General features: G+C 35.9%; 1 protein-coding gene, 1 long non-coding RNA gene and 1 pseudogene across 2 annotated transcripts; 2 read left to right on the top strand and 1 right to left on the bottom strand.

The window, feature by feature from the left end:
• Window positions 1-5,208: 5,208 nt before the first annotated feature.
• LOC121247615 lies at window positions 5,209-9,956 on the top strand. Its single transcript, XR_005937264.1, has 3 exons — window positions 5,209-5,474; window positions 7,243-7,344; window positions 9,896-9,956. It is a non-coding gene; the product is annotated as an uncharacterized LOC121247615 (long non-coding RNA).
• Window positions 9,957-15,008: 5,052 nt separating this feature from the next.
• LOC121247616 (uncharacterized protein At5g41620-like) lies at window positions 15,009-19,442 on the top strand. Its single transcript, XM_041145993.1, has 3 exons — window positions 15,009-15,601; window positions 16,542-16,667; window positions 17,666-19,442. Exons 1-3 carry the CDS (start codon window positions 15,209-15,211, stop codon window positions 19,193-19,195), a joined length of 2,049 nt encoding a protein of 682 aa, XP_041001927.1. The 5' UTR covers window positions 15,009-15,208; the 3' UTR covers window positions 19,196-19,442.
• A 5,681-nt stretch (window positions 19,443-25,123) lies between these two features.
• LOC121247617 lies at window positions 25,124-25,577 on the bottom strand (annotated as a pseudogene).
• Between the last annotated feature and the right edge of the window lie 300 nt (window positions 25,578-25,877).

Consider the following 25,877-nt stretch of genomic DNA (forward strand, 5'->3'; position numbering starts at 1 on the left):
TTGAGCTTCAAGCTTATTTTGATGCTGGCTGAGCTGAAGATCCTACTAATTGTCGATCTACTACCGGATATTGCTTTTTACTAAGGACTTCTTAGATTTCTTAGCGTAGTAAGAAGCAGTTTGTTGTTGCTCGTTCTAGTATAAAATCTAAGTATCGTGCTCTTGGTGACACAACATTTGAGCTTTTATGGTTACCCTGGCTTTTGGCAAATATAGGTGCTCCTCAAATGACTTTTTCTCCCATTTATTGTGACAATCAAAGTGCCATACGGATTGTTCATAATGATGTTTTCCATGAGCATACCAAACATATCGAAATTGATTGTCACTTCATTAGACATCATCTTCAGTAAGAGACCTTGCTTCTTTGCTCCATCTCCTTTTAAGGCCAGCTTGTTGACATTTTCATGAAATATCAACCATATGATTGACTTCATGATCTTGTTTCTAAACTCAAGTTGGTTCCACACTTTAGAGTTTGAGGGGGGATGTTGATGTATATTACTTTGATTAGAATACTTTCTTATTTCACTTGGCATCTTTCCCTATAAATAGACCCTCTTACCAAACATATTATTCATTAACAAAATAATAGATGTCTCTTTCAAATTCCATTTTTACTTATTTTCATTAGTTTCACTGTGATAACCTGGTCTAAGCTAAGTCCTTACTTGTTACTTTTCACTTTTTGTTTTGATCTAAATGGATTTAAGCCCAATGGTTTGAGAAGATTTAGAGTGTCAGATTGGCATTAGACTTTGTCTTATGTTAGTGCAATAGGCATCCAAGCCCAAGGCCCAACACCTAGCTATTTTTAGCCATATAAGGATTTAGGGTTTGGAAATAAGGGGAGAGGCGCCCTTTGCACATGAAAGACCCTTGAGTTTCCCTAAGCCATAATCATTAGGCTCCTAGGGAAAGTCATCTTTTCTAAGAGGCACTGCCACTTGTCCATCATGCAATGAAACTCTAAACTTTTAGAAGAAGTCATGTCAAGGAGGAGGAAAGTCTTAGGGTTTCGGCTCACCTAAGGCACACACCAACCCCACACCCACAATGCCACTTGGCAGTCATGCAATTACATTATAGATTCATTGAACCTGGACCAAAATGGCAAGAAGGAAGGAATTAGGGGTTAGGATTCCTATATTGCACGCCGAACGCATTAGAGGCCAACTTCACATGGCCACCTGTCCCACATGTATAGGGTTTTGAGGTTTCTAGAAAAAGTAATGATGAGGAAGATGAAGTAAGGGATTGGTTTGGGGAAGAGCTACATGACACTTATGATGGCTTCTAGAAGAATCTTTCATGAAAGAGGACAATGAGGATTTTGGAAATGGCAAGAGACACATGCCCACTTCATGCCATTTGACAACCATGCATTGTTTTCCTTAGGTTCATTACACCTGGACTACAAATGGAGGAAGGGAATTTCGAAAATCCAAGAGACACATGCCACCTTTATTGATTTTTCTACCACATGGCATTCATCCATAGGCATCCTAGAATTTCTAGAAGATTTTAATCATTAGGAGAGTATCAGTTTTCTAAGGAGCAGGCTACTTGGAAAGCATGCAAGCTAGGTTATGAAGCTTCTAGAGGACCTTAGGGTTTCGACCATGTGATGTACACGCCGCCCATTACCATGCATGTCTCTTTGCATAGGTTCATTGTACCTAGACCACAAGAAGGGATGATAAGAGACGCTTTTGGCTAGGACAGAAGGCGCCACTAGTCATTCATGCATGAGGAGTCCCTTAGGTTCCCAAGAGAGGCAATGATGAGGGGAAAAAGAAGGGACTTTCGATCATAACAAAAAAGGGATGCCACTTTGTGCCCATGCATCAAATACTTTTTGGATTCTGCATTAGAGTAGTGATAGGAGAGAGAGAGAGAGAGAGAGAGAGAGAGAGAGAATAAGTGGGAGCAAAGGGAAGTATAAATATGAGGCATTTATGGTCGGCGCCCCTTACCCTTGCCAGAGGAATACCAAAATTCATTTGCTTCATTGTTTTAGATTTTACTCCCCTATCCTCTCCTCTCTATCTATTCTACTCTAGAAGAAGAGAACCAAACACAATTTTTCCTTCCATCCAAAAACCTATTTCGTACAAGCAAGGATTGGAGATTCGAGAACACTTCATGGGAAAATAATTTGCATGGTAAGAACCATCGAACCACCACCTCATTCTCTTCCTTTACACGCACACACACGCGCAAGGGTTTTGGGTTGAAGAGGTTCAGCTTAAGAGAGTTGAAGAATGCGTGTTATGGCTATATTATGAGTCCCACCGAACTAATGAAGTATTTGGTTCAACCACGAGAAGGCAACCATACATAACCTTGTTTGGTATGGTTTGTCTAGGGTTTCTCTTCTAAAGAACCCGATCTTTTGATGGAAAGATGGTCGGCGCCCCTTACCACGAGGCATTTATGGTCAACGCCCCTTACCCTTGCTAGAGGAATACCAAAATTCATTCGCTTCATTGTTTCAGATTTTATTTCCCTCTCCTCTCCTCTCTATCTAGTCTACTCTAGAAGAAGAGAACCAAACACAATTTTTCCTTCCATCCAAAAACCTATTTTGTACAAGCAAGGATTGGAGATTCGAGAACACTTCAGGGGAAAATAATTTGCATGGTACGAACCATCGAACCACCACCTCATTCTCTTCCTTTACACGCACACACACTTGCAAGGGTTTTGGGTTGAAGAGGTTCGGCTTAAGAGAGTTGAAGAATGTGTGTTATGGTTATGTTGTGAGTCCCACCGAACTAATGAAGTATTTGGTTCAACCACGAGAAGGCAACTATACATAACCTTGTTTGGTATGGTTTGTCTAGGGTTTCTCTTCTAAAGAACCCGATCTTTTGATGGAAAGATGGTAAAAGGGAGTGATCCTTGCAGGGGTATGATATGTCCTACCCTTACTAGGGTTCGTATAAGATTCCACTTTGTCATTGTTGTAAGAAGCCTAATCTAGAGTGCCATGCATTTTCAGCCATTAGGATTTTGTCAAGTGAAACCACACTTATATTACACACATACTTGTGTTCTTCAAATTGTGTGTATATGAGTTATAAGAGTCACAAGAAGAGCTTATAGCCGATTAGGGTTAGGAACGGAAACCCTAGTACACAACATACATGTTTGGTTTGATGTTTGTTATCCAAAATCTAATAGTTGAAAAACATAAACTTTAGCTTGCTTGATTGTTAGCCTCTAAAAAGCTTTAGAAGCTTTGAAAGTTAGCCTCTAACTTACTCTTGGATAATGTATTTATGTTTATGTGTAAACTTTGTATCTTGATTTTTCAAATTGAATTATAGAATTGCTACTTGTTATATGATATGATTCGTATAGTCTACGTGCATGCTATGCCCAAGTATTGCTTGTAAATTGTTGGTTCAAATGACATAATTGGAGTTTGAGATATGGCATATTCTTGTTGAGCTTTCTTATGTTATACACAAGTATATGTTTCGGCATGTTCTAATTCTTTCAAGCCATACACATGATGCACTCTTTGTATATGACATAAGTACACAACATTGTCGCATGATAATTACATGGTTTCATCACAAGTTACATATCACATGTTTTTGGATTGTGCATTACAAGAAAAACAGTTTTTGTCATGACCCCAATGCTAGGACTGGGGAATATCCTAGTGGAACTCCCCTGTCCACTTTAGAGTGATTAAATTAGAGTAGTAACCCCTGGGTTGACGAAGTACAGTCAACGAACTTCAAATGGATTCTTTTTAAAGGATTTCGGAGCAAAGTAGTCGCACCTAACTCTAGTGGCTGCAACACATTAAAAATGCGGTGAAGGTGAATTGCAAACTGCCATATCATACGGACAATGACGTATTCACACTCGGTCAAGAGGACCGACAATGTGATGCAGTAACTAGCAAGGAGTCCTCGGTTCCTAGGGATAGCCGTGAAGTGTCCACCCACATTGTTAGATGGCTTAATGATTACGAGTGATTAATATGAATCGAAACTATGATATTTTGTTACATGATCATTTTGTTACTCTGTCACATGATTACAGGATCAATGGTTTTGAAAAAAATACGTACAAGAAATAAATGAGTTTTCAATCAAGTTCATGTTCATACTCATGCATTCATATTCATGATTTGTCTCATACATGCTTATGTTATCTTCTTGTATGTTATTAGTTTAACTTGCTGAGATTTCTTAAAATCTCATTGTGGTAGTTTCCACTACTATTCCTCCAAAATAGTAGAAATTGTGATAGGAATAGAAAACAATGATGGGGAAACGCGTACGGATTCCTCAAGGATTAAGGATGAACTTAAAAAGGAAGGCACTAGGGAGGGCAAGAGCATAATGGCCTCTAGCTCTCAACACATTTGACGAGACTACTTGAGCATATTAAGGAAGCCGAGAAGATTTTGAACCAGAAAGAACGATGCACTTGGAAATTCAAATGATTTATATGTCGCTTACAATATAACTATGTCTTTTAATGATGATGAACTTGGTAACATGGGTTGTAGTTTAATACCCCTATTTTGTATTTGGAGGATTTTGAACAAGTATTTTGGGATATATAGATATTTTTATTTTGGTACCATAATTAATTGCTCAAACATTTTCTTAGAAATGAATTTTTTCACTGCGATTATTGTATACTGCTAGAAACATGATATGTGAATTGCATGTTAACTGTCACGAATGAGGGGTGTGTGACCTTGAGTTATATGTCCAGACACTTTAGTCTCTATCCAATCCCAAGCGGGATCTGTGGGCGTTACATTCAATCAGCACAAAATTATAACTCTATAGTATACTTCCATCTTATAAAAAGAAAGGAAAAGACTTTTGATCTTGTTTTGTTGTATCTATTATCTTTTCAATGATCAAATTTCCCTGTTATAATATTCATCCATATAAAGTACGTAAAAAGTTTTATTATGCGTTGAGTAATTGCAGGATCAGATAGATATATCAAAATTTAAAAGTTTGGTTTGAACTGATTGGGGAGTACTGAGTACATATTCTAAGTTTCTGAGAAAGTTTACTTTGTGAAAGGAAAAAAAAAAAATTAGAAATAAATATTTTGGAGTAAGCCTTTCCAAGAAATAAATGGACATCCAAATTTCCAAACCCATGCATTGATGCATATTTACGTTGGAATGGCAAAATTCAAACAAAATACGAACATCTTGGTTCGGACCGAACCAAAGCTAGGTAGTTGTTACGTCAAGCCAAACTTCGTCGGCATAACCATCTAATTAAATTGTCGGGGTTCGTTATGAGAGCTGACAAACGCCCCCCCCACCAACTAAATCAGGCGCGAAAAGAACATTAGGTCAGAGAAAAATGGAAAGTTACGAAATATATAACCATTTTATTTTTCTTTAAAAATCTCATTTGGCTTCCGTCCGAGAAAGTAATCTGCAAGTTAATGCTACCATTGGGAGTGTTCTTGGTTTGGTATGTTTTCAATTTGCTTATACCCATTGGATTCTGTTCATAACTGGAGGGTTTGCGTCTAACCGTTCTCATCAGAATCTCTCTCTCCATAGCTGTGTCTTTATTCGGGGGATTTATAGCGGGTGATTAATTTATTGATTTTTTGGATGTACTTTGTGCCAGATACAGGATAAAAGACACATTTGGATTAAGATTGTATTTTTTGGTTTAATGAAAATCTTTATGTTTTTGGAAATTTTCTATATGAAGGATATGAATCTTTATTAGATCTTTAGGAGTAAACCCATATATGGAATAGCAATGAAACCATGGTTGCTTTGCCACATCCTAGTTTTTAGCCCATGTTATGTTAGGCAGTACCATATAGTTAAGGTACCCGCAATTGGAAACTGTCTCACAACTAATGTAGATTCAGACAGACTGGGGGGATGCACATCTGATATTTGAGGATATATGTCTGTCAGTTTGTGAGACTGGGTATCTCTCAACAAAATGGTAGTCTAGTCTTTTTTGAGAAAAGGCCAACAATAGCTAGGAGCGGTATAGCTCCGTATATAGAGGACTTATAATTGGCCTCTCATAAAGGTTAGAGCTCAGACAGTCGAGGTAAAAAGGCGTTTCAGAGTTGCATTGTTCTTTTTCCCTTCTATTTACCAAGGTGGGGAGAGTGGGATGTAAGAAAAATTATCATCTGAATGGAAATTAAATGGGATTTTTGGTGAGAGAAACTGAAGCCAATACTGTCTAGAATGACACTGATGTGGAAAAAAAATGAATGTAGCTGGGTACCCCACTTACATCATCATCTGAATAGAAATTAAATGGGATTTTTGGAGAGAGAACTGAAGCCAACACTGTCTAGAATGATACTGATGTGGAAAAAGAATGAATGTAGCTAGGTACCACACTCTTTGACATTGGGCTTATTTTTTAATAAAAAAGACTTGCTACTTATTTATACATCATCTTCTTACATTATCAGGCAATTTAACTTTTCAAGCGGAAGTAGAATGCTTTTCTCTTAAGTTCTTCAGCCTGGTAGTGTAACCTAGCCCTTTGGGCTTGCGTTTCTATTATGTCATGAGACTTCAGTGTCTATGATGTGAAGAAGGTTGGATTAGATGGCATTAGTTTTTTTTTTAAATAAAAAGGCTTTTGTTAGAAACCCTGCCGTATTTATATGTAAATTGAGCTGGCTTTATCCATCTATCGGTCAATCCATTTGGACATGAATTGCTCAATGAGATCTTTACCGTAGTTGTTCAAAGATACGGCATGGAAAATGACTAAAATGGCTTGTTATTCTGCTTTTGCTTCCTTATATAGAGTTTGTTTGTTTGTAGTTTTGCAGGGCCGTGTGGTCGCTGTTTGTAGTTCTTCAGGGATAGCAGTTTTTTTGTTTATAGTTTTGCATGGCTATCTGTTTGCTGTTTTGTTTAGATTTTGTTGAGCTTGGCTTTGAATTTTTGTACCCTCAAGCTTCTTGTAACCACACTATATATGAATCCGCCACAACTGCGAATATATCAATAAAATTAGAGTAGTGTCTTATCTAAAAACAAAAAAAAAAATGCTAAAATGATTCAAACCTTTGCTTCTTTTTTTTTTTATTTTTTATTTTTTTTATTTTGTTGTTTTGTTTTGGATAGGTTATTTCCATCTGTTAAGTCTTGGTGTAAACTGTAGAACCAATCGTTTTGGCTATTAAGCTACATAAATACCATCATCTATGTTTTTTAATGCTGATCCATATAACATTTTTGAACAGGACAGTTGATGGCGGTAGCAGATGAAGAGCTCTCACCAGTGGATTTCAAAGTGACTGAAATAAATTGGATGCAATATTCTATTTCGGACGCTACTTTTTACTGTAAGTAGTTTTCAAGTCTCCCTATATTTCAGTGCTTGCCAAATTCTTTAAGCCGTGTGATATTCCTCAAACTCCCAAATGTGACCATTGTGCATGTTTTAACATACATATATAATAAATTAAGCGCGCTCGCTATCCTCTTTGAGTCAGTTTTAATGCCTCATGCTACAAGAAAAAGGGATTGTTGCGGCCAAAATCTTTTGCGGCGAGTAAGATTTGGTTGTAAAAAGACGTTTTTTAACTGTAGCCGCATTTTCGATCCGGTGAGTGAGAAAGTCGCCACAAATAAGGTTTTTGTGCGATTTTTTGTCACCGCAAATAAATCAGCCGGAAAAGGGGCGGCGTAAATCACAACACTATTGCTTTTACGGCAACAAAGAATCGCCGCAAATAGTTATGATATAAAAAGGTGGCCTTTTCCCCCTTCTTCCTTTTTTCCCCAGCCCGATACTCTCTCTCCATTCTCTTGAGTTTTCTTTTGGCCCTTACCACTGCCGTGCCATTGCCACTGAGGGAAGCCGGTGAGTCTCTCAATCCTTCATCTCCCTCTCTCTCTCTCTCTCTCATGTTCTTTTCTATTTCCTCCAAAGCCCTAACCGTTGCATCTCAACCAACGACATTGGGATTTCTATTTTCTATTTCTCTCGGCGGGTTTGTTTTGGCTTTATGCTTCTTCTTTTGCTTTGTATTGATTAATGGCTTCTTGTTGTTTCACTGATTTCTAGCTTGGAAGTTGGTTAAGGTTGTCGATGTCGATGTTTTGTTAGGGGCTTCAAACCTATTTTTGGCTCATGCTGGTTCTTTGTGTTCGTTTATGCTCTCTCTCTCTCTCTCTCTCTCTCTCTTTGTTTTGCTTGGTTTTGGTTAATGAAATTTATTTTTTCTTTGATAACTTGAAGTTGAGTTTTAGACTGTGGATGAGGCCTTTTTTTTGGTTGGGATTAGGACTTACTCTTTGGTTTTAGGCTGTAATGGCTGTAACTTCAGTTCACATTTGTGTATCATGCATAGAGCTTACTGCAACTTCTAGTATGTGAATAAGACTATATATGCTTCATACATGATCACCAATAGTTATGCAGTCATTTTTCACTCAGGATTTGCCAGTATACCTTGAAAGCGACTATTATTCAATAATTCACTCTGTTGACTCATTCCCTCGATGTTATAATTGTTGCCCTTCTTGCTTAAAAAATGTAGAATAGATAGATCTGGATAGATTGTTTTTTGCTTAACTTGTTTTTGAAGTGCTCTAGTATGTCCTTGAGTTTTAGGTATTTGTTAACATGGGTTTTGATGTCCCTCCAGCCGATCTGCAAGTGAAAAACTGTTTTTTTTTTTTAGTCCGAGAATAACCAACAAAATAAACATTTGGTAGAACGTGGATCAAGCTCATCAAAACATGAGCCAAGGTTATAAACATAACAAACACACCCAAAGATTTTTGGAGGAAGGGTAAATGGTGGTGATGAAGGAAACAAGATGGAGAAAGGGAGAGGAACCATCGAGAACTGATGAATTCATACGATTAATAAGATGACAAGCAGTAACAACACCATCATTCCAAAATCATTTAGGAACATGCATGTACAGTAAAAGTGCTTGGGTTACATCTAACAAATGATGATTTTTGCGTTCATCCATGCCATTCTGTTGGGGGTGTATAAGAACATGAAGGTTGATGAACAATTCATTTGCTACTTAAGTAAGTAGCAAAGTCACTAGATTGATATTCTCTAGCATTATCAGAATGCAAAATTTGAACCATTTTGTTAAATTGGGTTTTAATTTCTTTCCAAAACACTTTGAATATGGAAAGAAGTTCAGATCCTTCCTTCATCAGAAACACCCATGTCACACGAGAGTAGTCATCAATAAATGTGACAAAATACTGAAACTTGTTTGATTCAATGTTGATTGGTCCCCATATCTTAGAGTGAGCCAATTCAAAAGGACTCGATGCTCGTTTATCAACCCGAGGTGCAAAATACACATGATGATGTTTACTAGTTTGACATGCTTCACAAGGAAAGGGAGACACATTTCCTAGATTCCTAACCTGACACTTTAAAAGGGAAAGAGAGGGGTGACCTGAACTTGTTAAGCAATAAACATTCTAAATAGCTGTAAAATTCTCAATATTGAATATCAGTCTATCATTATGAATGTAGGATTCTTATATTAAAAAGCTCATATGTTACTATCACTGTGAATGCAGGACTCTTTGGGTAGAAACTTAAATCGATGTTTGCTGAATAATATTGATGGGTATGGACAGATAAACTTGGTGTAATTTTAACCCTCAATTGATGTTTGGTTAATAATATTGATCACTTTGTATTTCAATGTATTGCAGACACCATGTGAAGGGCTAGAAGTAAAGGAGGTCAGACCTCTATTTAGGTGGAGCTGAAATATGTTTCCTACAACTTGTGTCATTTGTGATGCTAGCAAAGTTGTTTATAATTGCTATGTCAAACCCATATAGTTTTGCAAAGTTACTTTTGCCTTTTCTTTTTCATAAATGATGGTCATTCAATATTTTCTGCAGTCATATGAAATGAACTCTAGAGGACTTGAAATTTTTACGAAAAGTTGGTTTCCAGTCACCTTTTTTACAGCAATAACTAACCATGGTTGACAATTTTTTTCTGACCCAATTTGACACAATTTGCAGAGACGTAACTCGCCGCAACTTCTACCTTATCTAAGGCGAAAATACATTCCATTGTAAGAATCTTTCCCAGATGAATTGTTTGCGATGAATACACGGTGGAAAATTTTCGCCGAAGAAGATCTACTACGACGAGAAAACCCACTTTTTGCGATGATAAAGGTCGCCGCAAAAAGCCGTTTATTTTGTAGTGCCACTGAAACCCACATCGAGTGGGAGAAGTTTGATAGAGGCAAATGAGTATAATAAAGGTGTATTAAGTGTCGAGAATGGAGTCCCCAATTGATTACTTACCAGGTAGAACTGAATTTTTGCAATCTACCTGAATTTTATAATGATTCCAAGAAGCAGTAATTATAAAGTTGATTAAGAGTCGTAGACGTTACTTAGACTTTTCCTTATGGTTGAAGGACCAAATTCTTAACCTAAATTTCACAAGTCAAAAAAATTATTGGAATAAAAATAAAAATTCATCTCAACCTTCCAGGCTCCCTCAATTTTAGTTTTATGGGCCAGTCACATAAATGATAGCTCTCGTTTTTGTCTGGGCCATTAACTACCAATTGGACAAAACCTAGTTTGGGCCTATCATACATGGTAACTTCTTGCTAAGACGGCCCACTAATTGGATCATGCACCTTCTTTGCCTTTTGGACTAATTAACAAACAGAGAAATTTTATTTGTAGTCTTCACTTAGAGATTGTATGTACAGGTCTTTTATTAAATGAGAAAAAACATCATTTTAGAAAGGATATTTTTATAATTTTAAAAAATTTTAAAGATAAAATTACATAGACTTGCATTGTAATCTTCAAATGAAACTGTACGTAGCATTATTCTAACAAATATTATAGGAGAATGTTAACAAGATTTTCAGTCATTTGTTTTAATAAGAATTTGCAATCTAAAAAAAAAAAATTGTTAAATTATATTCTATTAATATGATTGGTTACATTATTTTTTTAATATAAAATAATTATCTTCACCTATAAAAAAAAATACATAAAAATAACTGTACGAAAGCTATGAAATATAATGCTTTTTTATTATTTTCTTTAATAAGGTAGTTTGCATCGCCAGAAAAAAACCTATATATGATCAGTCTTCTGTTGTCTACTTAATTGCCCGGCCCCACAAAAGTTAATGCACATCTAATATTTGCCTTCCTCGATCTGTCACAATAACTTTTTTGGTTTTCTTTGTTTGAAAAAGTTGTCCTGATCATTAACTGATGATCAGTCCAAAATGAATGAGGGCATGCATCCATCATGAAACCAGGTTTTTAATAACAATTAATAATTATTAGATGTTCATGAGTTGCAGATAGGAGAAATTTCGTTGTAAATATGGCTAAAATTCCAATTCCAGAAGGAGAAATGGAGTGTCCAACGTCGTCGACGTCCTTCTTGCAGAATTAACTCTTTCTGACATTTAACAGCTTGAAAACACAACTTGACAGCTAAAAATATCATGTCTTTGTACCTCTCAAGATCACTATACAATTTATCTTGATGGAATGGCAGGCAGGCAGGCAGGCTAACTCCTCCAAAAATATGTGATAATCTCCACAAAAATTGAATCTTGACTTGAATAATTAGTTGCAGCAGACTGCAGTCAGTTTACGCAAGTGTTTCAGCCGCATGTAAGTGTTTTTATAGCAGAAGATTCTTTCCTAACTTCTTTCTTTCTTTTCTTCCCCAAATAAAAGTTCTTCCTAATCAAAGCCATTGCAGTTTTTTGGCTTGAGGTCTGACACGTACATACGAGTCTAGCCGTGTGATATTATATAACGACAACAAAAAGAGAGAAACTTGGTAGATTCTCCATATATCGATCAAATAAGCATGCATGCATGGAGTCTCAAGGCTGCAGCAAGTACTGCTTGTTGCAGGCTACATGCATGACACATGCACCCTCGCCCAGCCCATGTACGGCCTAAAGCTTATTAACGAAACTGGTTCAGTTTGAAAGAAAGCTGTTTTTCCTGTAATGGATCAATATTGCGGGGGCTACAACATAAATGGTGTTTGTTTCTTATCCTTTCGACGTTGCATGTCTTTCACGGAAAACAAGCTGATCATCACAATCAATGGACTACATGTTGTCAAGTATAGGTAGATGAGAACGTGTGGGGATCAAGATCATATTCTGAAGTGATCATCCTGATTAAGATCAATTATCTCTAGCTTTACTTCGTACAAAAAGAGATGTTGGTTGGGAACTTTAAAACACTAATGATTGTGTTTTGCAAACAGGACAGAAAAAGCAACGACTTTGGACCACAATCTTGGAAGGAAGAAAGCCTAACCCACCACACATGCAAGTGGTCCATGCAGTAGTACTTGTATTGATTCTGGTGCATGATCGATGGTCCTTCCTTTATTTCCTACGTAACGGTTGTAGTTCGGAATTGAAGAATGACAAAAAGACAAAGAAGTCCCCACGTTGATGTACTAATATGATGCAGCACAAAAGTGTAGCCTGCATGCTTCTGACAGATCTTTGTACGCAGGACCACCGGCATCATCAATCTATCCCAAGTTTTCTTTCTTTCTATATACGATTTTAGGTTTCAGCTCATTTGGATCACCAAATTGAAGATACCCAATGCACCAAAAGTACTGGCTCAAACCGCACGACCACTGCTCATGTACTCTTTAATCTTTCCCCCCCACCCCACTTGCAGCTAGCACTCCGTACCGTCGTCGGTCGGGGTGCATTTCATGCAGCATGCGTCGTGCCATGCATCCACGCGCATGCATGCATGGTCAAAAGCTTCTTAACCTTTCAACCTTCCCTATATCTCAAAATTAAGGACGCACAGTACTCAAGCATAGCATATATATATATATATATATATATATATGTGTGTATATAGAAAGAGTACGATAATGCAATATCCTATGCAAATCATAATAGTGTCGATTGATCTCTACTTTTTTTGTGAGCTCTATATTATATACTATATACAAGTAATAATCATTGAGTATAAATATGCATATCTTTAAGTGTTGTAAGATCTGATTTTGTTCAGAAAAAACTATTATATTTGTGCGATCGATGCACGTGTTTGTTAATGAAAAGCAATGAAAAAAATGAACTGTCTAATACACGTACGGTCTATCAGTCTAGCTGTGTATCTTTGCATATGTCGTATGATACCAATAGAAAAATAATACTTTTTCCACTCAATTTGAGAGAATGTATTTTAATTTTTATCATTATTAAAGTGACAATTATATTGATATTTATTTTTATATTTTTTAAAAATATTTTAAAATGATAAAAATATATGAAAAAAAAATATCAATTTAGCCTAACGGTCACTTAGAGCAGACTACTCTAAACAGTAGAGTAGCACCGCTCTTGAGAATATTGTAAATATAAAATCTCTTTAAAAAACTTTTGACTGAATACGGTCTCAATTAAAAATGATAATCTCTCAACTTGATTTGCACAATGTAGTACATGATGTTTGGAATAAATTTGCGACATTTAAAAAAGTTAGAATATTTCTGCTATACAAAGGCTCCCACACCTCACACCAATGACGTGAGTCAGCCACGTATTTAATTTTTTTAATAAACATCAAAAGAGTAATGATACACATGCACAAATATACTTTTCATAATACATGATATAAAATGAGGATATTTTTATAAAATGATGTTATTTTTATATGGTATTTTACAATAATACCTTCATTTTAAAACATAATTATGAAATATATTGTGAAAAGTATTATGTATTTATCATTTTTTCCATGCGAAGAAGATAAGTACATCCCTAAATCCTTGCGATCGAGTTCCAACTAACAGAACCTCACCATTTCCAGCAACCAAATCACCTTTTCTCGCAACAAAATCATAACTTATCACAATCCAAATAAAAAAGTAGCAACCCTAACAACCCCAAATCAGAAAATTGGATTGTCGCCCAAACCCATCAAATATTGTTTTCCAAATCAGTTACTCCATTGCCTCTTCTCAAATCCTCCATTGTATAATAATAAAATCGTGTGAAACAATAGAAATAATTGACAAAAAAGAAATTTAGGGTTTTTCTTTCAAACTCAATCGAATATGCAATCCATGGGTTCGAGCGAAGAGTATCAATTTAGATAAAGAAAATATAAGGGCCGCTTGGATATTTAGAATATCTCAGTACTATGTCTGTAAATAATAGCTAAATAGTTTGAATTAAGATATTTTATTGAGTTTTGAAAAAAGAAAGAAAAAAAATTAAATAAAAATATTATAAAGTTAAAAAAATTGTTTGAATATAATCTTTTAATATAATTTTTGTTTTAAAATTCGAAAACTAGTATTTTTTTTTATGTTTGTTTGATACTTTGAGAAAATTATAATAATTAAGTAATAATTATATAAAAAAATTAAAAATAAAAATATTTTATATTTAAGTAATGCTTGAGAATGAAATACTTAAGAACAATTGTTTTGTCAAACAGAGCTAAGTATCCGAATGGGCCCTTAGTTTATCTAAGAATAATGAGAATAGGTAATGACCAATTTATTAGTCCTAGATTTTTTTTTTTTTATCAGCCACTTTTACTTATGTATGAGTAATGGTATACTTACAATATTTTGTATAATATATTATACAATAATATGTTAAATGAGAGATATTTTTGTAAAATTATATTACTTTTATAAGATATTTTATAAAAATATCTTCTATTTAACATATTGTTGTACAATATGTTGTATAAAATATTATGGGTAAATCATTTTCCATGTTTTAGAATTAAGGGTGATATTTTAGATGAAAGTTGAATAAAATATTATTAAAAAATTATTTTTATTTAAAAATTTAAAAAAATTAAATTATTTATTATATTTTATATAAAAATTTAAAAAATTATAATAGTAGATAAAATAAAACCATTTTTATATCCCACTGGATGGTAAGGTACAAAGTTGTCAACAATATGCTTGAGTGGCTGCCGAGTGCCGAGCCCCGTCTGATGTGCCAAAGAGTCGTAGGGGTAAATCGAGTTTACTGGAGAAACAAAGAAAAATAAAAAAGCTAGCTGTGAAGCAGAACGGTCGGAAGTACTGAGATGCATTTGATTTGGAAAGAGAAGAAAGTGAAACATGGGTAAAACAGTGAAGCACGCACAGATTAAAAATTGAATTGCGAGAGAGAATACTGGGGGGAAGAAAACTAAAATGGAAGGCAAAGAAAAAGGTGTGGGGAGAGAAGCCAAAAAGCAGGGATTGATGGTGAAAAAGTTGAAACGCCGTATGTTGGTAGGGAAAAGAGGAGGCCCTTGTACTCCACCACCCACATGGAGGCTTGAGCTTTCATCTCACGAGAATGATGACACCTGTACTACTAACATTCAAGAATTCCTCACCATTCCCAACAACACTGCATCAGTCTCAGCCAGAAAGCTTGGCGCAAACCTCTGGGACTGGGAGATACAGCCCCATCAACACGTCCCACTCAGGCCTGCTAAACTGAGTAAGGGTGTTGCTAGGCCTCGTCACCGCTACCACAGGCATAAGGGGTTTGAGGTTTCCCAACACTTGGTTGACCCTCCTGATAGCCCCCCTTACTCGGTACAACTTTACCAGCCTTACTCTGCCTTTCTCCTTTTCTGGTTGCTGAATGCCAATGTGCTTTTCTTTTTGAAGTTTAGCTAGTTATTTGGGGGTTTTTATTTTTGGTTGTTTTCTGGGAGGTGAACTTACCTGGTTATCCTGTGTTCTGGATTTCGTTTAGTTTCTGTTTTTCATTCAGAAATGTTTTCCCAGCCCAAATAATTTTTCTCTGAGGTTTAAGTTTTCAGCATTGTGGGATATCACTGGCTTGGTAATATCTCATGTACATTTGGAGAATTCGGTTTCGGCTGAAATATTGCTTCTTTGGATTCATGTCTTTTGTACTAAATACTAAGCGGGCTCTGCTTGGGCCCTGTCTTGCTGCATTCCCTTGAGATAGAAGGATTTCACCACACCCACCACATCGTTGCTAATTGTTCAGACTATTATCAATTTATCACTTTATATCCATCCAAAGGACATTCAAATGATATCTTTAAAATGGAGATGGAGTCACCCTTTCAGTAACCTTCTTTCTAGTCCATTTAATTTTCCTTAGGAAATCTCCTTGCTGTTTTCCTACCTTGCATCATTCTTTGAGCATTTTTCTTCTTGTCGATATCTTGCTTCCTGGGTTTATAGTATCAATAGTTCTGGAAACAGAAATTTGAAATTGCTTCTACCAAAGAAGAAATGCATGCGAAAGGTTTACATGTTACTAGGAATAGAGAGCATTTGCATGGTTTAAATGAGGGGTCTAATTGGCAAAGGTATTACATCTAGTTTAGCATTATTTTGAGGAAATAATTATGTGGCAGCAACATGGATGGAATTAGTGAGCAATTGGTGGGATAGAGTTGTGATCTAATTATAACTGTAAACCTTCTGTCATTTCCTTTTTTTCTTCCCCTTTTTTGAAGTTTTTTTTAATCTAAATACTGATTTTTACCCTTTGCAGCCAGCAAGTGCAAGTCAGTTGAGGAGGCATGTTGCAGCTTCACCTGTACGACAGCATCGATCACTTCAAATGAACCATTCTGCCCTGCAGCCGTTATCTCCTGCAAGTTATGGTAGCTCGTTGGAGGTAAGAATGTAGCCTAGCCATCCATAATTGTATCCTTTTAGTCTTTTATTTCTTTTCCTTTCATTTTTTTTCTTGAGTTATTATTGTGATGTATATGAGATAGCCTGCCTTTATCACAAATTTGCTAAATAACAATGGAGGAGAAATTATATGAAAAATCTTGCCATGGGAAGGTATAGATATTAATATGTAATAGCTGAATTTTGAAAAATGTTGAGCCTACAACTAAGCACAGAGCTTCCCGGCACAAGTGCCCTTGAGACACAAAATGCATTGTATTGGGACCAGGAGAACAACATGCTAGAGGACCTTGAACAAACTATGGAGGAGCTCAAGACTTTCCTTTCCAATGCTCTACTCCTTTGGATTACTACAATAGACTCTAGTGGGCTGAATTTGCATGTTTTGTCTGGAGGCTTTCTTTTTTCTAAATAGGTATTTTTCTTGCATACAACCCGTGTACTTGGAGTACACATTTTGACAGTTTTAACAAAATTTTTATTACTAAAAAAAGGACCATGAGAATGAAATTTAATATGGTCAAGTAATGTTTGCCAATGGAACAAGTGAAGAACTTACACCTGATACCTTTCATGTTTATGTTATAATTGCCTCTTCCGATACCATCAATACTCATATTAATCATATACTCTAATGCTTGAGAATTATGACAGAGACCTTATTTTCACAGCTTCTTGAATGTAAGATGCTGATGAAAGCATGACTGGTGAAAGAATCTTTGATTAATTAATCATGAATCGGTGACAAGAGATCCAACTAAATTACCTGATGACTTGTTAACTTCCTTTGTGAAGGTATACTTATAAAAAAAGCTTCCTTTATAAAATTGCAGTTTCTGCCATAATAAAGGTCATATCCCCTAAGTTCCTTATGATAATTTGATTCTTTGACTTCACTGCTGCTACTCTCCAGCTTTTAAATTTCTCCTCGAAACAATCCTTGAATTTAATGGCTATTTCACCCTATTATTTTCACAGGTGGCACATTATAGCCCTGCGTTCACTCCCGCAAGTTCTTTAGACTTGAAGGCTAGAATGGTTGAATCAAGTTATGGCCTTAAAACATCCACAACGTTACTCAAGGTGCTCAATCGGATCTGGAGTCTTGAAGAAGAAAAAATATCCAATATATCGTTGGTAAAGGCATTGAAAATGGAACTATGTCGCTCTCAGGCTAGAATTAAAGAATTGCTAGAAGAGAAGCAATCAGATAGGCATGAAATGGGTGACCTGATGAAGCAAGTTACTGAGGACAAGCTTGTTAGGAAGAATAAGGAGCAAGATCGAATTAAAGCTGCAGTTGGATCTATCAGGTATGAGCTAGAAGATGAGAAGAAGTTAAGAAAGCACTCAGAAAGCCTGCACCAGAAGTTAGCTCGAGAGCTTTCTGAATTGAAATCATCTTTTTCAAATGCTTTGAAAGAACTTGAAAGAGAGAGAAATGTACGGCTTCTCTTGGAAAACTTGTGTGACGAGTTTGCTAAAGGAGTAAGAGATTATGAACAAGAAGTCCGGTCTTTAAAGCACAAGACTGACAAGGATGGGGTTGGTAGGGAAAACACTGACAGGTTAATTCTCCATATTTCAGAAGCATGGCTTGATGAACGGATGCAAATGAAGTTAGTGGACGCTCAAAATGATCTTGCAGAAAAGAATACAATCCTGGACAAGTTAGGGTTTGATATAGAAACTTTTCTTCAAGCTAAACAGTCCACTGAATCAAGGAAAAATGGTAACTTGTCACCCCAGGAGCTAAAAAATGTATGTCGGCTTTCGCGAGAATCCTTTCCTTTGAATGAGACTGTTAGTGCACCTCAAAGTGCAGCTGATGAAAATTCCTCTACTAATGGTGATTCATGTTGCTTTGAACTAAACAAGAGTACTGGAAGGAAACGAAGCAAAAGCAGCTCCAAACAGAAGGATAATAATGCTGCAGAGAGCCATCACAAAGAGATTTTGAAATCAAGTTCGCTTAGAAAAAAGGTAGGATTATGGGAAATCAATGAAGTCTGTAACAAATCTTGTTTGCACGGTCAGTTTGAAGAACATAAGATGAAGGCCATGCCATGTAATGGTAGCAGGAGCCAGTTAGCAGAGAGGCAACAGGGTGAGATGGGAGGAGAAAAGCAAGATGTAATAAACTATCTTGAGAAATCTGGAATGCGTGAGGCTACCCAGGAAGATCTACAAGAAAGATGCAGCAGACGAGTTGGAACCAGTGGACTGAAGTCAAGTCATGTGCTTGATAACTCGATTCGAAGTCATTCCTTGTCCTTGGAAGGTCAAAGTAATTGCAGAGAAGATTCTTGTGTTCAGTCTGTATTAACAGATAATGCAACTCCAGCACAACAATGGATGTCAAAATTAATAACTCCAGATCCTGGAAAATGTGAATCTTCTCTGAGATGGACGCAGGGCTTGAAGGAGGATACATTGATGGCTAAACTACTTGAAGCAAGGTTAGAGGGACAGCACTCTCGCTTAAAATCTTCCAAAGGTTCCTTTTAAATTCAACCTGATAAGGTAGATTTGCCTGTAGAAAGAAGCTTTGTGAATATCGTGCCTAGATAGATCCTCTTCCTAAAACGAGTATTTGTAGTAAAGCAATGTATCAGGGTAAAAGGTGGCATACTTATTATATTCTTGCTAGCTATAATAGAGATACTGCAGTACATGGATCAAAAGTACTAGGACAATGCTGCCAACCAAGTCTTGTTTAAAATCGACTCGACCTATTTTAATTTGCTGTGCGTAACATGTGTTATAAGGCTCCCTGCTTTGCGCTTTAAAACTTAAAGCCAGGTTTATGAAAGGAGAAATGCTGGTATATTGGGTTATGAAGAGTTTTAAAAATATTTGAGAATTCTGATTATATTTTTTATTTTTTATTTTTTTAAGATTAGAATTTGGGAAAGAAGAGAATAATTTTAATAATTTTTCTTTTTCTAAAAATAAGTTTGTATTGGATTTTGTAAAAGAGTAGAGTTGAAAAAGTTACTTAAACATAATTTTTTAAGAGTGTTTTTGTTTCAGGGTTTGTAGAAGTATTGATTTTTTATGTTACGGTAATGATTAGATAAAAAAGTCAACATTTTTTTTTTTTTTTTAGATTTAAGGATGTTTAGAAAATAAATTAAAAGTTTTGTATAACCAAATATTTTTGTTGCTATATGCGAATTATCCAAAATGATAGACATAGAACATTTTTTTACATAAATATCCTTATTTTAAAATATGATTGTATAAAAGGTTATAACAAGGATTGAGTACTCCTCCCTCCCCCTTTCTCTAGCTTGCCTAAATACTTTCTGTATCCAAACCTAGACTGATCATCTCATGAGATATTCAAGAGAGTGTGTTAAAATACTTTCATTTTTTCACCGTCGTCTTTCCATCTTACGGAATGTCTTTTTATAAGATTTTTAGAGTCATAGATATTTGCCATATGTTAACTTTGGATGGGTTACATAGTTTGAAATGGATTGTTATTCCTTAAAATTAGGGCTCATGACCATTGTTTATAAGTCCTCACTTAATTCTGTTATCGCCATGCAGTGGTTTTGAGTCTTATTCTAATGGTAAAAAATTGCAGGAAAGTAGAATATATTGTCAAAAGAGAACTGCTACAGACACAAAGAGATTACACAAAAGTAAACCCACAAATTGACGTGCTTTCACGTGATCCGTTAGATCTACTTTACACTAAAAGTAACTTTACAATCTGACGTATTGCATTAAACCACATCAGTTTCTAGATTTCCTTTTGTATAATTTCTTTGTAGCTAAAGTATTTCTCTTGTCAAAATATTCATTGATCTAAAAATACTTATATAGAAGCAAAATACTATACCAAAACCAAATGTGTAAGGGGATTTTCCCCTCAAGGCCCAAGAGGCTCAATTAAGCCCGGCCCAGAGCAGAAAGCCATTAACTCACCTATTAGGAGGCTCCTTTATACATAACCTATAGGAAGGATGGTGCTGCAAATAATGAGACTTGTTGATCTGAGGACTCCCCCTCGGATAGTGTCCAGTCCTCGAGTGCCTGCACACACAATAGACATGATATATGGGGAATCGTTGATCTACTGACAAAGAAGGCATGAACGAACCAAAAGGGAGATAGACTGAGAGAAGGAAGTCGGATAACCACGTTACATTAATGGCTCACCACCCGGACAACACGCCACATTAAATGATGTCGTCTCAGAGCCACGCCACATTAATGACGCCGTCGTAGAGCCACGCTGCACTTAAAAACTCTGACATGATAAATAGTACAAAGTCTGACACAATGAACAGTACGGGGAACACGAACGTCATGGTAACAGGCACTGTTTGCTCCTCAGGCCTGTAGTATAAATAGTAGATCTTAAGTACGAGAATATCTCTCTGATCCCTAGACTCTCTCTTACTTATTTACCATACTTCAAGAATATTTACTAACTTTAGCATTGGAGGTTACCCGGCCCTGAGACTGCCCTCTCAAAGTCATACTCTTTTCTACCTTGCGCAAGACCCGTTTTTGAAGACCTGAGTTGTTAGAGTTTAGCCCAAAGGCATGCGAAACACGACGTGAATACAATGTTTTCATGATTTTGACAAAACCAGCTGCATGTATGTATGATGTCTTCGCTCTTGATATTCTTGAGTCAAGAAATACAGGATTGGGATAAATTTCTCATATATTTATTTTAATTAGGATTTTAGCGTTTGTACATTTTTGAGGAGTTTATGAGATATTATCCCAATATTCCCAGCTCCTATTGTATGTCGATCATTTTTAATTAATTTTATTTTTACCCAAAGAGAAAAGTGTAAAATTTAGGACTACTCAAGGAGACTAGAGCTAGCATAGACATGTATATAGCAAACATGACAAGGGCAGGCGACAAAACCATGCATGCATGGCATGATATATATTTTTAGATTCTATAAACTCTGCACATGTTTTGATTCCAAATACAGCATTGTAGCTAGAACCGAAAAAGATTTACGTACTCGATCGATGCTCGAAAGCTTATGTAACGTCCATGTAACCATAATATATATAAGATCGAAATGCCATTGATCAATATATATTTCAAAATATCGTAGTTACTTCAGGCATGCATGCATTAATAGAAAATCCAAAAGCGTCGTCGTCTCGAATGGCGTCATCATATATGTTGAATTGTCCCCCCCACCAGCACCAGGCCACCATGCATCGATCTGCAAATAAGGTTGGAAATAAGTGTTTAATGAATGGCGATTATCTTTGTATTAATTTGACCTTTAATTTAATTAATTAACATGATTTTTAATCCAATATTATATATTAATCTTTGGTGGTGCGTGTACGTGATGATCTATGACAGCAATATTTAAACCTTTCATTTCTGACTCGAAGGTTACTGGCTCACCGCGCACAGGCAAGAGTGGGAAAAATAAACTTAATTAAATTAATATGCTAATAATTAAGCATATATCGTCCATTGGCCTTGGAACGTTAGCAGATAATATTTATAAGTGTAATGCTACATATAATTATAGAATGCGTAAGTGTTATACAGTCGTTTTGAAAAAGAGTGGAGTCTACTATTAAAAAATTAATTTATTTTCATGCGAGTCTCGTATTTATTCATTTTTTTTGTAACATCCAGGCCCAGCCAAACCCACTTTACAAAATTTTTGAATTTATAGTTATGAAAAAACCATTTGGGATTGCGAGTAAAAATTTTTGGAAAAGAATTCGGGCTTAAGATATTTTTTGGGCAGAGTATAATTTTTCAATAGGTTTGATAATTAGATTTGAAATCTTTTAATGGACTAAGTGGATATTCACTCGGAAAATTTATGAGACAAGTATATTTTTCTTAGGTTGAGTTGAGGCCCAAAACATAAGTAAAAAGCTCATGCATTAATCTCATACATGATCCAAGACGTGGGCCGATTATAGATATATTTGTTTTTAGGCTAAAGAGCCCAAGCATGTGGAAACGATTCTAGACTCCTCGCCGTACGGTTTCATGTCCGTTTTCTATTTTCATGCACGTCCCTCTTTCCTTTTTCTATAAGTTTTATTTGTTTCCTACTAATAGCTTATACATATGTTAAGCATCCTCAACTCTAAAATAAGTGCCGCTCGTCCTCCTCTTCATTGAAGTGTCAAACCGAGATCTCCACTTCGCTATCGCTAGCGAGGACCCTTGCCGCCAACCACTACCTCCATTGCGGTCTCCTCCACACGACGAAAACAACCTCCATCACCCTCCGTTTTCTTTCACCAAAAATAGAGTGAATCTGTTTCCGTGACCCACTGCACCCCCAAGTTGTTGCTGGCCAGTTCGTCCACCCCATGTGAACCTCAGTCCATGCCTCACCACCGCAGCCATCCATCATTTTTTCGTAAAACACTAAACCGAAAGTCTCGGTTTGTATCCAGTAAACCGCCACCCCAAAGCCAAAGTGTCGGCAACACCATACCTCTGTTTTTCTCACTCAAAACAGAGAATTCTTACCATCGGACAATCCTAACTCACTAGCCATGCCAAGCTGTCACCACTTGCACAGAAAGGGGGCTGTCGGATACCTACCGGCTACCTCAGCTCGTAGGTTATTTTAGAAGTTTAGGCTTAAATATTGACCTAAATACTCAATTGAAATTTATAAAAATTACATGATTTTTATAGATGTCGATTAATATTTGTTTGGCATTTTTGAGGAAAATTCTAAAAAGTTAAGAAATTCAGGTAAGCATAGTTCCTATGCTATATTTTGCATAAAATAAAATGATTTGAGGTTGATTTTGAAAATTATGCATGTTTTGTTATGAAAATAAATTTTGAAAACTACCTTAGTTATTAGTTTTGCATTACTGTATAAAAAGAAAGTATTTTATGTCATTATTGGTATAAACATGCTTATTTTGACATTTTGTTTCTGAACTGTACAAAAGAGAGCGAATATGAAATTTTGTGAATAAATATATTTTTGTGATCTAATTCCGTTTTGTTCTGAAAATGTTCAGTACTCTCGTAAGATATGATGTGATTTCTGAAATCTCTAGCATAACATTATGTTTCTATTCTGTTATGACCTTATCACGGGTGTAAAACTGTGGCCTCTGTTAGGTTGGTACCAACTTTTATGTGCACTCATTTTTTAAACAAAGTGATTTTCTGCATGGTCTTTCTCATGTGCATACTTGGGGCTCCGAGAATAATAAGGGGAAGATTTGGATTCTATTTTTGTTTGTTGGCCACAGGGGTTTGCACAACCCTACCACGAGGGTTAAACATGAAATTCTGTTTTGATATGATGTTTCAGTTATCCTATGCTAAGGAAATTTTGAATAAGAATATTTTTGAAAATTTCGCTCTGATATTTTTAATAATATGTTATACTCTGCATTTTGAAAATAAAAAGTATTTTTGTTTTGCAATCTGAACTCTGTAAATGATCATGTTTGCATACTAATATATGTTCTCTACTTGCTGAGTTGTTGATAACTCATCCATTCTTTCCATAATATTTTTCAGATAATTTTGATGCATCAATGAGGAGTCAACGATAGGGAGTATTGGCAAGTTTTGTGGATCATAGAAGATTAAGTGCCTTAGGGTACAAGAACTTTTGGAGAGTCTTTTTAGTAGTGTTGATATTTTATGTTGCTTTGGTATTTTGAGTAATGGATATTTCTAGTCTTTGTGGAAATGTTAATGTGTATTATTGAGGTACTCTTGATATGTACTTATGTAGGAATATGGATATTTGTGTCAAACAAATATGTTAATATTTTATGGAGACTCTGGGTTATTTCTAAAAATGTTATTAGACATGATTTTTAGGTGACATGAGTTAACTCTCCGGACACACGGGGACGAGGCGTTACATTTTTCAAAGCAATTGTACGATACTTGCACACTCACGACTGCAACTGTCATTTCTCTAAAATTAATTAAGGCTAACTAGCTGATGATCTCCATTTATATATAAGGGAGAAAGACCTAAAAAAATATAATTAGTATTAATTAATTATGATTAATGCTACATGCAGTCGCGGAGTGCGCAAGCGCCGTATAGTCGCTTTGAAAAAGAGTGAGGTCTACTATTAAAAAATTAATTTTTTTTTTTATGTGCGTCCCGTATATATTCGTTTTTTTCAAAATGATTGCGTAGTGTTTGTGCACTTACAATTGCAACTATTATTTCTCTTAGATTTAACTTTAAAAGTATCATTTTTTTAATGTGTTATATATATATATATATATTTATATATAAAATGAAATTTCTCAACATTTTAAACGTATCATATATGGTACAGCATGCATGCATCATTTATTGATCTCAAAATTTTGACATAGTACGCATGGATCAATAATTAATTAAGAAAAACTCTAAACGCAAGCGACATTGCACACCCATTGCGCACCTGTCAGGCATCGGACCCACAAAATGAAAACTCATTTCTTATTCTTCCACCCTCGGCAGCATCTGAAGCTTAGACTTCTTCACCCCACGTATTTTCTTAGTCCTGTTCTTCCTCTCCTTTAGCTGCTTCCTTGACTTTTCTACCATGGTATCAAGTCCGTTCTAATGAGCCTGTACTTGGGTCGATTTTTTTTGCATTCTCAATAGAATAAAAAATCAACAGAATAAAAAATCAACCCAAAACCAGTTGATTTTTTACCTCCAAAAATGAGTTCGAAACTTGAAAACAAAGATTGAGTTTGGGTCTTTTACTTCGTACATCCTTGACAACTTCTCCTTTAGCTCAGTCTTGGAAACATTAGGCCTTCCAGGATGAAGGACATCGATCACGAATTGCTTTCAGGAGAGGAGCCTGTTGGTCATGAACTTCCTAATTCTGATGGTTACTGCCTTGTCCGCCATTTTGGTCTTTGAAGGTCGGCAATCTGACTAACGCGCAAGGGCTATAGAGGCACAAGCACAGCACAAGCACAGCACAAGCATATAGACAACATATAGCTCAGAGAGTTCATCTGTTCTATCCTACTCCACTTCTTTCGGGACATGGGTAAAGACTTCCCCCAGTAGGATACGAACCACCTCATCATCAATGAGAATCAATTCGTTGCTAGCATCCTCCAGATTATCATTCTTTTTCTTGGCGATTTTGATCTCATCCTCGAGCTCGTTAAAACGGTTGTTTAATCTTCCAAACTTGTTGATGTTCTGCTGGTCTTCCC

The sequence above is a fragment of the Juglans microcarpa x Juglans regia genome, chromosome 1S, assembly GCF_004785595.1.
Source record: "Juglans microcarpa x Juglans regia isolate MS1-56 chromosome 1S, Jm3101_v1.0, whole genome shotgun sequence".
Taxonomy (NCBI): Eukaryota; Viridiplantae; Streptophyta; class Magnoliopsida; order Fagales; family Juglandaceae; genus Juglans; species Juglans microcarpa x Juglans regia.